The sequence below is a fragment of the Cyclopterus lumpus genome, chromosome 21, assembly GCF_009769545.1.
Source record: "Cyclopterus lumpus isolate fCycLum1 chromosome 21, fCycLum1.pri, whole genome shotgun sequence".
Classification (NCBI taxonomy): domain Eukaryota; kingdom Metazoa; phylum Chordata; class Actinopteri; order Perciformes; family Cyclopteridae; genus Cyclopterus; species Cyclopterus lumpus.
In genome coordinates this window covers 10927288-10943021 of record NC_046986.1, presented here as the reverse complement: position 1 = coordinate 10943021, position 15734 = coordinate 10927288, and the positions used below count along the sequence as shown (strand labels likewise).

The window sequence follows — 15734 nt, the reverse complement described above, 5'->3', positions numbered from 1 at the left end:
AGCAGCCAGAGTCAGACATGTGGATGTTCTGTGGTCCCTGTTGAGAACACTAAGCTCTGTATTTGCACTCCTCTTGTTGAGGATAACAGCCTCTCCAGCCCAGGTTAGGAGTGGGGCTCCCTGCAGCTGCTGTCTCAGAGGCTGATTAGTGCAGTGATGAGCGAATGAGGGCCAGGGGAGCTGCACGCACACACACTCTGAAAGGGTTAAGCAGCCGGTTAGGGAGGAGACCTGCTCTGTGTCCAGGATGTTGAGTGCTGCAGAGCGATGGTGTGCTGTTACACTGCATGAGGCCTCGGCTCCACTTGGGTTCTGATTGGGCCTGTAAGATCACAGCCACCACCCCCCCACCCCCCCTTCCTCCTCCTCTCTGCCAACCCCCTCCTCCCTGAGGGTTACTCTCTCCACATCCTCCCTGCTGATTATCACCACTGCCAGGGCTGACTCTTGCACTCCAGCTGCTGTCCACACTCTGGCTCTGGGGCTAATTTAACCAGGCTGCATGGAGGGAGAAAAATTTCTCACACAGCCTGAAAAAGCGGAGCTGCCGCACAGTAAAGCTCCTGCCAGGCTTCAGCTTGCTGCCCTCCATCAAGCTGCTGCCGCTCACTACAAGGAGAGCTGCTCGGCTAACACTACACGCCTCTCAGTCAGGCTTTCTCCGGTGGTGTGATTAAACAATATCCAGAGCTACAAATGATAAGAACAAGGTCACAGTCCTCTTTACTCAGGGATATTTCATCAGTGCAGAAATAGACAGCGAAGGTTTCCCTGCAGACCAACATGTGTTGCTCTCTGCAGGTGTTTCCTCTGAGCAAGGTCAGAGCAGAGCGCTGCCTTTACTGTCCAAAAGGTGACTCTCAACAGTCATCTTGCATGTGGAACTCAACCTTTCAGCGCTTAATATAAAACAGACATACAATCTCTTCCTAGCTACTGTATATCAAACCATATATCTCTCGTCACAATACAACCACGAACAACAGAGGTGAATGATGCCTGAATTGTTATTTCTGCATTAGGGTATTTCAAGTTATTGTTATTTTATAAAAGCAAAAGCAAAAACATTTATTTGACTTATTGAGGCTGTGAGGGGAGACAAATAAAAATAATTGACCAGGCAAACAGGTGACTTTAGAGCAAGACCAAAGAAGTGGATCTCAGAGAGTGTCGCCTTTCTGAACAAAACATCAGAATTTGAAATGTAGCTCGCTGAAACTGTTCACTCATATTGGACCTGACTTGTCATAGATGTTTACCCTGCAAATTATACCAAATATTATGGTTTACATTTGTATTTAATTCCAACAATATGCACACTCTGGCAAATATCCATAAGCCACTTGGACTTGTGCCAGCAGCTCTGGAGTAAAGCCTTGTCTTACTTGTGAGTGTGTGCCAAAGCAGCATTATGTGAGTGTTGATGGGGAAAGTCCTCTGTCAGCCTCCGGGGCTCCGGTGTCTCTGTTGGGCCGTCCCGAGTCGCACGATTGGGCTGAGTGGGCAAGACGCTGCTCCAGTCCCCCCCCCCCCAACTCGCCATGTTAAATGGGAGCATTGTGACTGCAGACCTGCTCTCATCTTCATGTACACTTTCTTTTTTTCTTCCATTCTCCCAGTACATAATGACCCCAGACTATTTGACGACAGGCATTGTATCCGACTGGGCCGACCACATAGAAATTAAAGATGAGGATCTGATTCAGAGGCAGCCGCAGTTCTTTTTCTGCCATATACTGTCGGACAAACTGTTTCCAACGGTATTTAAGGTGTGTGGGTATACGTATGTGCGTCTGTTGTTTGGTTTAATCAAATGACTTTTTATATCCTGTGTGTGGTCTCCCGTGTTGTTGCAAACATCGAGCCAGGTGGCAACAATTGATTAAATCAAATTTCTGCCCAGAGCGAGAATTCAATTATGGCATTAGACCTGTAATCTGACGCATCCGTGCCTTCACATGCAGACTGTGCCGTTCCCTATAATTTAACTCATTTATGTGATTTTATATATGTTAGGAGGAGGTGCAGTCACATGTAAGCGATTTTCAATATCAGATGTGTTCAGGGTGCATGGTTTGAATATAGATGTATATTTATGTATAAAACAACATGCATCTTTTATTAAGATTGAAAGTGTTCAGATGAACTGTTCAGGAAAAAGTCAATGTCACTTTCATGTTTCTTCTTTGCAGAAATGTCCCTCTGTCAGACTGAACAGTGAACAATGCAGTCACACTACAACTGCCAGGTATGTAAGCCCTTGTAGCCATTTTATCTGGGAATTCCCCTTGCTTACAATTATGAAGTGCAATTTAGAAATCAAACCCAAGGGCAGTGTTTGCTGGCAGAGGAGTTCTGAGATGATCCGTTTCCCCCCCAAGTAGAGCGCTTCAAGAACTCACACAGCAAAAACACAACCTTTTGTGCACATTTCCATGACGATATAGGTTTTCTTTTTACAAAGGTGATTGTGTCACGATGAGAAACAATACAAATGACAAAGAGGCAGGTTACACATGGGTGTGTATTACAGAAATTGTATTGTATGCATTTGTTATGTTTTCTATATCTATTGTTAAAAGGTAGTCTATCTTTAATGTGACTGTGGACGTTACACTAGATATTGTTAAACTATTATTATAGTATTTATATTTTGGAAAATGATTTACATGTTTTGCAGCTATACTTAAATGGATGAATTCAACACTTGGTTGCAAAGTCAAATGGACCACAAAGATAACATCTCTGGGAAGACAATTTTTATTTAATTTTGTGTTTTTTTTCATCCCGTTTCCACTTCTTCCATTCTCCTCAGCTAGATGCTATCAACGAGGATGACAGTGTGGCTATTTCTGCCTTGTGTACACACACACACACACACACACACACACACACACTTCTCATTTACTGTCCCTTGTTTTGAAGAGAATCGGACAAGGGCACCGATAAACATAAACACACACACACACGCGCCCACGCACACACACACACACACACACATGCACGCACGTTCACACACACACACACACACACACACACACACACACACGCACACACTAATCTGCATAAATCATTCACATGAGATCAAGCTTTGATCCTCTGATGCAGCCTCTCGGATTGCCAGTAGTGGCAGGAAAACCAGTAGATTGAAAATGAGGAATGCATCAAGGGGTGTGCTGTTTACTTGTAGCGCGGGCAGCTGGTTAGCCACCCCTCTGCCGTTTACACCCCCCTCTCTCGCTTTTCAATTCCAGCCAGACCCCAGGCTCGGCCACTAACTGGGGGCTGGAATATTGTGCACTGGGGATCAATGCGACCCTGAGTGAAATGTCAACTGCGACCCTGCGATGTGTCAGGCTGTGAGGGAGTTGTAATGGCTATTGATCCACTGTGCGCTTAATGCAGAGCTGCCCCACCACGACGCAAGCCAGCTGCAACAGAAAGATATATGTATGAGATGAGCTAAAACTGAGAAAATAGAAAAGAAAGAGCCCACAGTTTTGTCCCCCTCCTCACGGCCCTCCCTCTCTGGCTGCAGATTGATCTTCCTCTTCCTGCTGATTCTAACTGGGGTCTGTCATTATCTTACTCTGTCATTAGGGGCTCCATTGACAGCCTTGGCCTGTCTGTGTCACTCTATTGAGACAGCAACACTTTTCCCATGCAGGGTTCCCTACATTTATTAAAATCTCTGACAGCCTTGTCTTAGCTTTCTCCATAGATGGCTGAGATCAGGCAGCGGTGCAGCGGTGTAATTGGAAGAGAGGCTCTCTGTTCCTGGCTAGTAATGTCGGTGAGGTGCAGCTGTAGGCCAGACTGGTTTATATCAGACTGCTGGCGATGAAGAACAAAATCAGGCATCCTCTGTCTGAGGGTCAGAGTTTGAGCAACAGTATAGACCCTACATTTATGTTTGTATATCATGTGTGTTTGATCAGATGTTTTCAAGCTGTCTCTGTTGGGGGGAAAAGCCAAACCGTGAGGTAAGGGACAGTATGAAAATGATGACACGATTTCTTCTTTTTGGGGGGAATCAAGGGAGGACCCTTTATTTACAATGCAGATCAAATATTTACATTAAAAAGATGGATTAAGTGTGTACCATAGAAAGGTGGCTTTTGCGATATGAGGACAACAATCATGTCTCTGTATTTATTGTCCTCATCCAACTCAAGTGGAAGCCAACAGGATGAGTATATCACAAACAGAATAGATGTGGATCGTTGTTATTGGTGACATCACGTTCTTCTGCATCTTAACGGAAAGCAGACGTTCAGTAAATGTGCCAAAGAAATGCTAAAAAGGTCATAGAAGGTGAGAGTGACAACTCTATAGATTGAAAAGTAAAGAATGGCTTGAATATAGGTCAAGAGGGGAAAGACAATATTAGAAGGTCTTGTTTAAAAAATGTTGGCACAGTCCCAGTAAAGCCGACTCCTTTCACTTTGGGCTTGACTAAGTTGCATTTGGGGTTTTTAAAGGGTTTCATCAGAATAAAGTTTGGCAGAATGTTCTCAACCCACAGAGTTGAGTCAATTTTATTTATATAAAATCACAAAATGCAACTTTTCCGGAGAGGGCTTTAAAATGTGTGCAACATACGCCTCACGCTATGTCTCTCGACCCTCAACCGAGCATGTATGAAAAAAAGACTGCTGGGTTGGGGTGAGCAACATGGTTTTCTAGTGCAGTGTTGTTTCATGCACAGCATCACAGATAAGGACTATACACACATCAATTGGGTGGTGAGGGGAGCTGAAACGTTTGTGTCAGATTTTTTCAAAGTAAAACCCTCTCTGACATTCTCTTATTTTCTTTGGAACACCTTCAGCACCCCCTAAAATAACATTATTGAGTTGACAGAAACTGAAAGGGAAAACATAAATTATGATGGTGCGCTGCTATTTAAACCATAGTATGTTAACAGAGCTTTTAAAAGAACCGTTATTATAACTGTTGAATGTCATATCAGATGGAGTTGTAGCTTGAAATGTGTGATAATAAATAGAATCAAATATTAATCTGAGATGAGAAAATGTGGAAAGACAGGTCAGGTTTCCTTCATTCAAGAAGGCAAAACACATAGCACTCCCCCTCTCCCTAATCATTTTCATACAGTCCCTTAACCCTGACATTCAAATAAACCTGCTTGTAAAAATTAACGTGTGCTCAAATATCAGAACAGCTGCTGCAACAGCCGATTTGGTTCAGTGTCAAAGTGACTAAAATAGAAAACATTACGGAGGGTTTCAATTTGAAACTAAATGAAAGAGCCTGTAAGAAGCAACGCAAACAGTTTTATTCTCGCAGTCTTTACATAACCAAAATTTCTGATCATATGATTATTGTTTTGTTGTATTCTTCACTCCTATTACTGTAGAGACTTGACAACTTGAAAACATTTCTGGAGGCTGTCAGGAAGTGCGCAGTGGGGTGCACTGAATTGAGATTGGTGGTTTGTGCATGTGTGTATTTGTGTGCTACACAAAAAGCCATGCTCAGTATAGGCTGCTGTTTGTACCAAGACGCTGCTCCATGTTACCGGAGGCACAATCAGGTGGGACCAGGGGGTCTCGGGGCAGGCTTGGTCCCACGTAACATATGAGGCATGCTCAATGGGACAGAAGTTATTGGAGGGTTGGGGTGAAACAGATGACATGGTGTGTGACAGAGACTCATCATTTGAGTGTGATACAAGTATTTGACCTGCAAGGCTGTAATGTTGCTTGGCTTGTCTGGAAAGATTTATTCCAGATTGCAGGGCCTGAGGGGTCAGCGGCCGGCCGTACATGTGGGAGGTTTCTTGGGGGGGAAATAAATGCACTTGTGGGGGAAGAGGTTGTGGACATAATGAAACAACATGCACAAGAGAAGAGAAAAATCATGGGTCTATGTATCTAACTATCATATCTAGTGCTGAACAATTTCCCCAAAACACAGAAACAAAGCATAGAGATATCTGACGAGACGTGGTGATGGGTTCATTTAGCGTTTGCTTTCATGCAGATGTACATGTGTTGTACACTTCCTAGAATACAATGGATTTCTTTCTCCACAGAACTTGAATTTATGGCCCTGCTCCTTTCTGACAGAGAGAAGCTTCATTTTTTTTTTTCAAGGAGGAAGAGGAAATGTTTAATCCAATACCCACTGTGAACAGAAAAAGTAATGCATATCTCACTAGTTCGCCTGTCTCCCGGTGAGATGAAATTGAAATTTTAATGCATTTCAGAGTTTTTTCCCTGAATGGAGAAGCAGATAGACACGGCACACAGGGATGTCATATTTACCGTATGAACACCCATGGTTTAATGCTCTCTACAATACTGCCATCTCAAAGTTCTCGTGAACAAAACATGCTCTTGAACATAAAGGAAAGGCAAAGAAGAAAATTATTCCTCAAGCTTTCTATCAAGCTTCTGCATTCATGGCAAAGTCTAAAGGGCATGTCAGTCCTCCTGCCTCTGAGAGAGGTAATTATCCTTTTCCTGTCAGAGAACAACAAATGATAGCCAACTATGGGGGTGCATTTTCAGGAGCTGAAATTTGTCAATTGGAAGGAGAAGGAGGTTTAATTTTCTGGCAGCTGCATATCTACTTTTATCGTGCTTTTTTCAATGGTCATTTGTTGTATGTTTTTTTTCTATTCGTGCACAGGGTAGGGCTGTGAGCGTCCGAGGGTGTGTTTATATGCCACACATTAACATACCTATTTATAGTCCTACACTTTCTTACAGTCATCTTTTTTTTCTGTTGTGACCATTTCACAGATTATATATTGTCCAAGTAATTTCCCTTTCAGCATCTGTGTTTTTTACCTTTCAGAGAAAGCAGTGAATGGAGGGAAAATTATCACAATTACTCATAATTGAGCCGTCTTTGTAGCAAGTGCAGCTTCAGTAACCCTTTTTTTCCATCAGCCAAAATGGTTTCATTATATGGTTTTTTCATATTCCCTGACACAGGGCTCTGCTGAGGGCCTGGCGCGTGGATGAGATGCAGGATGAACAGAGAGAATCATTAAGGTCACAGTAGGAATAATTATCCCAGCTATGGAAAGAGCATCTACAGCCTTTTTTTTTCTCCCCCGGCACAAATGCAGTGTCCACGGTTTTGTTACGAATGGAGCTTCCACCTTCTACTTATACAAAGAAGAGAGGGGGAGAGCAAGACTTGTATCAACATGACAATTTTCCATCATTAAGACTAATGACAGGCACAGACTGTGGGGATCAAGGGGAGCACAAAAAAGAGAGGCGCATTCAGGTGTTGGCTGAGTGCTGACCTCCTTCCCGTCTTTGTTGGAGACTTAACTCTTAACAAAAACTAAAAAGGGGTTTCAGACTAAAGGCGCAGTGGCAGCTGAACGTCAAGCAGTCTATGCTCTCCATGGGCAAATGACTTAATTGGCGAATTTGCATGTTTCCCATTTGCAGGGAAATTAATTCAATAAGACCTACATGTAAAGATGTTTAATCAATCGCTGTGTTAGTGTTGGTGGAATAATTCCCCCAGTTTATAGCTATGTTATATGGATTATGTTCCTGTAATCCAGCTCTCACATCACTACGCGACTTTAAATTGATCACATTTCGATTATCCTTATAATGTATTTTCTGATCATTTGACAATTTTGGGGAGGTGGGGGATACTGTAACATGTAGCAAGTATGAAGCGTCATAGTGACACTAGTTTCTTTTACAGTTTAGCTGAATTAAGTAAAAGCCATATTTTTCCAAGTCCTTTCTCCCCAGCCTTCACTCAGGTAATTGGTCATTTTGCAGCCAATTTTGGGCAGGTTGGATGCTTGCTGCCATGGCCTGACCCCTGCTGCTGCTGTAATGGGCACAGCATTTCTACTAGTTCGCTGGGGGCTTTTCCACACTGTGACCCCCAGCTTTCTGGGGAGAGAGCTGCTCTGAACACTAAAGGGGGGGGGGGGGGGTTGAAAAATATGACCTCTCAGCTCTGCAATGACCAGCTTTAAGTCCTATTACACACATGTTGATTATGTTAGATACTTCTTTTAACACGCATGCATGAGAAGTTGTTGCTGTTTGGGATTCAATTCGCTAAAAATTAGAATAAAAGAGTCACTTAGGTTCAAAATAAGCCATTTATGATTAGCTTCTGATAAGGAAAGAAATTAAATGGGAAAAAAAAACATTCACAATTGTATTACATTTTATTGTCACATTCGATGGCTCCTTATTTTGTCACCAGGCTTCCACAGACAGTCTACGTCATATAGCAACAAGTCCAGTTTGGAGTCCCAGCGGCATTTGGTCAGTACACATTCCTGATATGATTCCTCGCAGTCAGCAATGCCTAAAAACAAACAAAATTATTATTATTATACTTCAGAAAATTATATATAAACAACACATATTCATTTTTTAGAAATATTTGTACAGTCAATAAAGGAAATTATTACACTGTTTACTTGTTATTAAAGGCATGGGATCCATATATAAACAAAGCAGTCTAGGTCCAAACACCACCATTTGAAACCAGAGTTGAACCTGACTTCCATAATATAGTATGGACATGTAGTGATGTTTACCAACATTCAATATTATCAAATAAGAAACACATTTGAATTTAGAAGTAAAATTATCAGAATATATATATATATCATTTATATAGACAAAAATTATTTATTTGGCGCATTAAAAAACCCCACCAAAAAACAGTCATTCTTTGTGACCTTGCTTTCAAATACATTATTTAAATCATAATCACACAAAAGTAAAGGAGCCAAAAAAGGATTTCACACATTGTGAGACAGTACATTTTGTTTTGACTGTCCAAAAATATATTGTATTCCTCGTTTTTCTGAAAACAATAATACAACATAAAAAAAAATCTAAATGTCATTTCCCCCCTGGCCCTTATGATAATGCAATCAATTAACCGTGATAACAATCTTGTTTCTCCGATATTATGATTCTATTTTTTGTTTACGTGATACTCGGTAAACAAAATCAATTCACATTTTTATGCCACATTGAACATGGAAATAGACATTGAATCGAGTTAATTATAGTGCATCTAGTTTGCGTTCATTGACGCTGCTGCAAATTACAAAGCCAGAGAGGAAGCAGAACAAAAGGCAATTTCACTTGTTTGATCCACTGCTTTAAAAACGTGAAATAAATCTTCATACAGCGTGACATTTTTGCTGGAAGTCACTCAACGAATAACATTTGCATTTGTAGCTGAGGTCACGTGGTAATAATGTCCATAATGGGCAGTTTCAGACATAAGCTACTGTATTAATTTTTTTTAAAGCACGAAGTTTATTTATATATATTTTTTCTATGAATTAGTGTATTTGAGATGGATACATTCAAGCATCTTGCCATTGAGTACACGCATCTAAGATGTGGAGTTGTGGAAAATTATTGAAATTGAACTAGAAGTCTTTTCTTTTTTTTCATTTGCAGAAGGAAAATCAGCAGAAATTATCACATTTCACCAGAATCCCCAAACTGTAAAGTAACTGACATAAATTCTTCTTCTTCTTTTTCTTAAAAAAAAAAAAAAAAAAAAAAAAAAAATCCATATACACCTGCATTTCATCTCCTCTTGAAGGTGGAAACAAAAAAAACCACATCCCTGCACCTCCATTGACAATAATTAATCACTGCTCACATGCAGAGTCTGCAGGGTGCACGTGGAGCTGTGCTTTCACACAGCATGGAGACACAGTTTACCAATGCACCGCGGTCGGGATCATATTTGGTGGCTGTGAAAATGTGGGTTGGCATGGCAGTTGAGGAGGGCTTTCGATCACCGGACTGAAATGAAGTCTGTGACATCTTGGCCCGTTTACCCCTCCACACCCCTCCTCTCTCTATCTCTCCACCTCTGCACTAACCCTCAGGTGAAGAGCAGCAGGTGTTAAAACACCCTCAGCCACAGAGCTACTCACTCCTAATGAGTCCTGCCTCTGCGCTCCATCCATGCATGGAGGACTTTATTTTTAGTGCGGCTAGTTACAGCCCCGCCGCCATGCTGCAGGACGGACCGCTGTGGCCCGCGCTGCCCTCCTGCCGCGAGCAGAGGAGTCAAATTATAAATTAAAGTGGTAATATTATCACCCGTCTCCTCATCCTAATGACAATGAGGATGGCTTGAGAAACCGGCTCAAATAAATAGTTGATCATCCAGGTTGCCATGCAGCGAATAAACAGTTGGTGTAATGTGCATATTGCAAAAAAGGTCAAATGAGGATTTATGCAGCATACATTCCCCCTTGTGTCTGCTCGGCCCTAAATTTCATTTACTTCAACAAAAAAGAAAGAAGCCTGTAATTATTATGGCTATTATTAGTATACTCGAGTTATTTTACCATGTTCAGCAAATTCTACTTCTATTCTGTTAATGGTTTGCTCACAGCCGCGCGTGTCAATTTGCAGATACTATAATCGTGGAAAAATAATGACAGTTATCAGTCGCACCCACCAAGTACCCATAAAAATCAGTCCTCTGTTCTGGAAGATGATAATTATTGGTTGTACTACCATTATCATTGTCGTTGTTGATGGAGGAAATCTTGAAGCATTTTTCGAAAGTAATTCCAGAGAAATCACTTCAAATTGGCCTATTTTAGGGGACAAGGCCAGCTTATAATATTGCACAGATATCTTTAAATTCAGGCATCCGCAGCCGCCTGGTACACTGTGGCACACGTGTCCTGATGTCAGCGCCTGCATTTTGATAACACTTTTTTCTTTTTTTTTACAACTTGCTAGTTCTGTTCTGAGTTCAATTATGCAATTACACTGATAATCACTGTGACGGAATTTAACTGCCTTTAATTTGTTATTCAGGTGGAGATGGAGGGACTGCGGATGGAGCAGCCAGGCTGTGTTTCTGCTCTGCACAGACACCAGAACAAGAGCTGCAGCCTGCAAATGAATCCTAATAAACTGATGGATTATTTCTTCTTCTTCTTCTTCTTCTTCTTCTTCTTCTTCTTCTTCTTTCACCAAGTGCGTCCTGCGGAGGCTTTTTGACCCAGAATGGCGTGGATTTATCTGCTTCTTTTCCATCACGTGATTTTCAGAGTAAGTTGCTTTCAGCTGCTGATTGCATATCTTATTTTTAATATAGCCTGGTTCAACTCTATAGCTGCAGCAGTGACCCTGCTCCGGTATTGAGTTGTGGACGTCTCAACCTGCAGCTCAAGAAGAAATGTCTTCTGTCAGTCGTCAGTTCAATTAAATCAAATGGCCATGGATAATTATTCTTGTTAGGCTGTGGGAGGCTGGCCGCTCCCCCATCCTCGCTTAGATTCATGCTAATCAAACGTGCCAGGATTTAACAAAACTGTGACCATTAATTGATTGCGATAGAGGGTGCGTAAAGTCGTTTGGAAAGCATTTAAATGTGATAAGAAAATGGGGCTGCGTGCATTCATTACGACACGAGAAATAGCTCGGTGAGAAGCACCGAAATACAACAAACAAGTCCTCACGATTAGGCTATATGTCACATTGTTATGAAAGAAAACCATTATTAAAACAGTTGCCTTTTTTTAAATTGACTTAGTCAGTGGTCTGTTATTGTTATGGGTTATGTTGTAGTTTTTGACATCGTTATATGTGTTCAGGCGCGTTATCAAACGTTATAGGCCTGAGCCAACAAACCTCATTTGACATCAAAGCAGAAATATTGTATCGTCCCGTGCAGCCAGATGTAACTGAGACCTAAGTGTTAAATACATGACTAATTACAGGCCTACTTATGAAAATTGAACACTAGTATTATGCTAATACCCCTTCCTCCAGATAGAGCTTTAATATAAAAAGATTTAATCCAACTGCCCATCGTAGCTTTAACGAGACTGGAAATTATTATTTAACATTAATAAATGATGCTTACTACCGGCACTTTTATTACAATGACACATTGTACCATATTATCAAGCGCTGCGCCGATGTAGATGACGGTATTGTATTTAATATTACAAATTTAGACAGAGCTGAGACAAAAGTGTATCAGGTGTTGATGGTATGAAATATTATCACAATTTGGTGCCTAAAATTATTAGTATTTATTTGCCGATTTGAAAATAATACAAATAATGATAATAATAATAATAATAATAACAAAAATAATGATAGCGAATCTTGCAATGTCAAGAGGTATCTTAGATGTTTGTGGGTTTCCTTGACTTCATCAGGTTCTTCGGACCCAGCCCCAGCGTCGCCAATCGGCTTCCCTCTTGGAGAGAGTGGACCAATCAGCGACAGTCTTTGATGAATATTCATGAGTCCGAGATTCAAACCTTTGAGCGAGTTTGTCTTGGTCCACAGCATCATACCTAGGACTTTTCACAGGCACAAACTACATTTTCTTATGAATGGAAATAGAAAAAATCTCTTCGGCTTAAATTGGGACCCATCCTTCACTGAGATCATAGAAGGAAAACAACAAAAGCAAGACAAGGGGAACCGCCAGAAGAGATGACAATGACTACAATTCCAGAAAGTCTTAATAGCCCTGCCTCAGGAAAAACCGTTTTCATGGAGTTTGGATCCCCGAGTCAACAAATGTCGCCTTCCTCCATGTCTCACGGACACTATCCAATGCACTGTTTACATTCTGCAGGTCATACCCAGCACGACAGCTACAGTCCAGCCTCGTCGTTCCCCAGATCTTTGGGTTATCCATACGTGAACTCTGTCGGCAGCCATTCCACCAGTCCATATCTCAGCACAGTACAGACCTACCAAAACAGCTCGGCACTCACACAGACGCGGTTAGAGGAGACAGGTAAGTGTGCGACAGCATCTTTGGATCCTAAATGTGAACTTTCTGTGTTGGCACGCGGCTTTCATTTGCGTACAGTCCTCGCTCGCTGCAGCGAAAAGATGAGCCAGATGTTGAAATTAGGCTTGGTAATTATTTATTGCGTAACGCTATAAACAATGTATGCAATTAAGGGTAATTATACCTAAAGTACAGCCTGTAAAACTTGCACTGAGTATTCAAAGCTGCGCAGCACTGTCGGCTTACTGCCTCCTCATTCTGTGTTCCTTCTCTTGTCTCGCTCAGCGCCTGAAGCAGAGAAAAACACCGTGGTCGAAGGCGGAGAGGTTCGGTTCAACGGGAAAGGGAAAAAGATTAGAAAACCAAGGACTATCTATTCCAGTTTACAACTTCAAGCTCTAAACAGGAGATTTCAACAAACTCAATATCTGGCGCTACCGGAGAGAGCTGAGCTTGCAGCGTCGCTGGGTCTCACGCAGACACAGGCAAGTCCACGAAACACTCTCACGCAGCAGCTCCACTCTGCAGGACCACCGTTAGGCTTTTTACAATGTGGGATTTTTTTTACACCTTTTTAGATCTTTTTTTTTCTCACAACATGCATTAATTAGTGTTGTTTTTATTGTTATTATTATTATTATTATTATTATTATTATTATTATTATTATTATTATTAATGAACACCATTTATTAAACCATAAGATATTGTTTGACATTAAATTATGGGTTTATTTTTGTTCCCCAGAATATATCCCAGGTCATTCATGTGTTTATTTCAATGACATCTTAGTACAGTAATACTCTTTTTTAATCGAGGGCAAGATATTGATAGGCCGATTAAAAACACGTTTTGCTCTTGAATTTGAACAATGAAAACCTGTTGCGTGCGTACATTATTTTTATAACTCTAATAATAATGTCCTTTGTCTCCCCCAGGTGAAGATTTGGTTTCAAAACAAGCGCTCCAAATTCAAGAAGCTGATGAAGCAAGGCGGGGGCACCATTGACACCGCCGCTTTGGCCACCGGCCGTGGACTGTCGAGCGGCTCTCCCTCGGTGGCACCTGTCTGGAGCTCACCGACCACCGTGAAGACTTCGGTGGGGACAACCGGATCTTACATTCCCAGCTACACCTCGTGGTATCCAACCGCACACCAAGAGTCTATGCAACAGTCACAGCTCATGTGAACCGAGACCTCAGCCCTCGACTCTGCCATGGCTCGTGTATCACGATGGTGAAGGGGCCTCAGCGCGGCCCAGCACTGATAACACAACAACAACAACAACAACAACAACAACAACAACAACAACTACAACAACAACTACAACAACCCCGAGTTTGCTGACACAGTGGCGTCTGCATACCGGATGACGACAAGCAACAAGAAGAAGCAGGGAGCTAAGAGACCGAAAAGGCACGCAAAGCGCCCCAGGGCAACACGTCTGTGACAGTCAGCGGACTCGTAGACTCATGGATCTTTTTTTAGCTACTGTTTTTACTTTTGTGGCAGTTTCCTTTTTTTTCTTCTCTTTTGAAACAAATTTAATTATTCTTGTGTGAGTTATTCTATTTGTAAGAAAACACGTGTTTGTTTACACCGGATGTTGGGCCCAAAGTGATGATGACCTGAACTCAATCTGCATTCATTAACAGTTAAAGGTTCATTCTTTTACAAAATAATGATAATTAATACATCCCACCATAATGCTTTCAGCACATTTCAACCCCAGGCATATTGTGCAAAGCCTCAACTCGCTACTATGTTGTTTATGTGTTTGTTATTTAAGTTAAATTATTCAGACTAGTTTTTTCTGTTGAGGTCAGTCTGTGTTCATTTTGTAAGTGTGTTTTGAAATGACAACACTGTGTTGTTGATGCTGCACTAACGCAAGCAAAGCTTTTCTATGCCGTGCCCCGATGTTATGTGAACAATGTAAAAGGCCTGACAATTTGCTGCTTGAGAAGAAAAAAATGATTCTGAGGGTGCAGCTCATTTGTCACTGTATTTTGTACATACTTTTCAGACTTGTTTTGTGCTGTACTGGATACGCTGTGAAACAAGGTTTTAGGCTTTCTGTAATCGTCGAGATGTGTTTAGTCAACATAGAAAATATTTAGTTTTGTATTGATCACTTTAATTTATTTATCTGTTTCTGAAGTTTATGTACATAATGTGCAAAGTTTCAAAAGCAGTAAAATAATGATTTAAATTATGTCAAGAAAGGTGTCTGATTGAACCCCCCCTTTCCCTCCTTCATCCTCATCTAGTGTGAAAAGAAAGGCTTCAGCATGGTGCAGGTTTAATGCGAGCTGACACAAAGCAGTATCATGTTGGTTATTGTAGCAGACACCGTGTGAGCTCGTCGTATAGATTTATGCTCGTGTTTAGCATTTAGCCTACATGGGTTCCTGCTTCTGCATGGTCACTGGTTGCAGATGTTGCAACACATCTGCAACCAGTGACCAGCAGCAGAATTAAATCTGACGTTGAATCTAAAAGAAAAAGCCTATATGCATCTACACAAACACTGCATTTTACGTGTAGCCTATATTTTAAAAAGAACATCGGCTAATAAGACAAACCACTGGGAACCATTTGGCCGAGATAAGCTGCGATATTTGTGATTTAACCGTCGCGGTGCGGGAGACCTAGATTCATTTAACATCGCTTATTTCTTTTCAGCTTTTCTTAAAGATAATCTTCTTACAATTTGTCTTCCGACAAACCCTATTTGGTGCCATGAATGGGAGAGATCAATTGTATGTGTTAAGTGAATAATCGCGCCAGAGGCAGGTGGTGCTGCTGCTGCTGCAAAAGACTGGATGAGCACGCGGGACACAAGGCGGATCAAATGGGGATCAGTGAAAGTGAAAAGTTCAAAGGCCTTCTTGTTTGAACTTCACACTTTATTCATTAACTCTAGTGTCACGATTTTGGAGGAAAAAAAGGCTT

At 41.4% G+C, this 15734-nt stretch overlaps 1 protein-coding gene across 1 annotated transcript; it reads left to right on the top strand.

Annotated features, from left to right (window-relative positions):
- The first annotated feature begins 12339 nt into the window (after positions 1 to 12339).
- On the top strand, positions 12340 to 14994 carry dlx1a (distal-less homeobox 1a). The gene is made up of 3 exons (XM_034561693.1): positions 12340 to 12783; positions 13066 to 13265; positions 13717 to 14994. Exons 1-3 carry the CDS (start codon positions 12474 to 12476, stop codon positions 13966 to 13968), a joined length of 762 nt encoding a protein of 253 aa, XP_034417584.1. The 5' UTR covers positions 12340 to 12473; the 3' UTR covers positions 13969 to 14994.
- Positions 14995 to 15734: the final 740 nt, after the last annotated feature.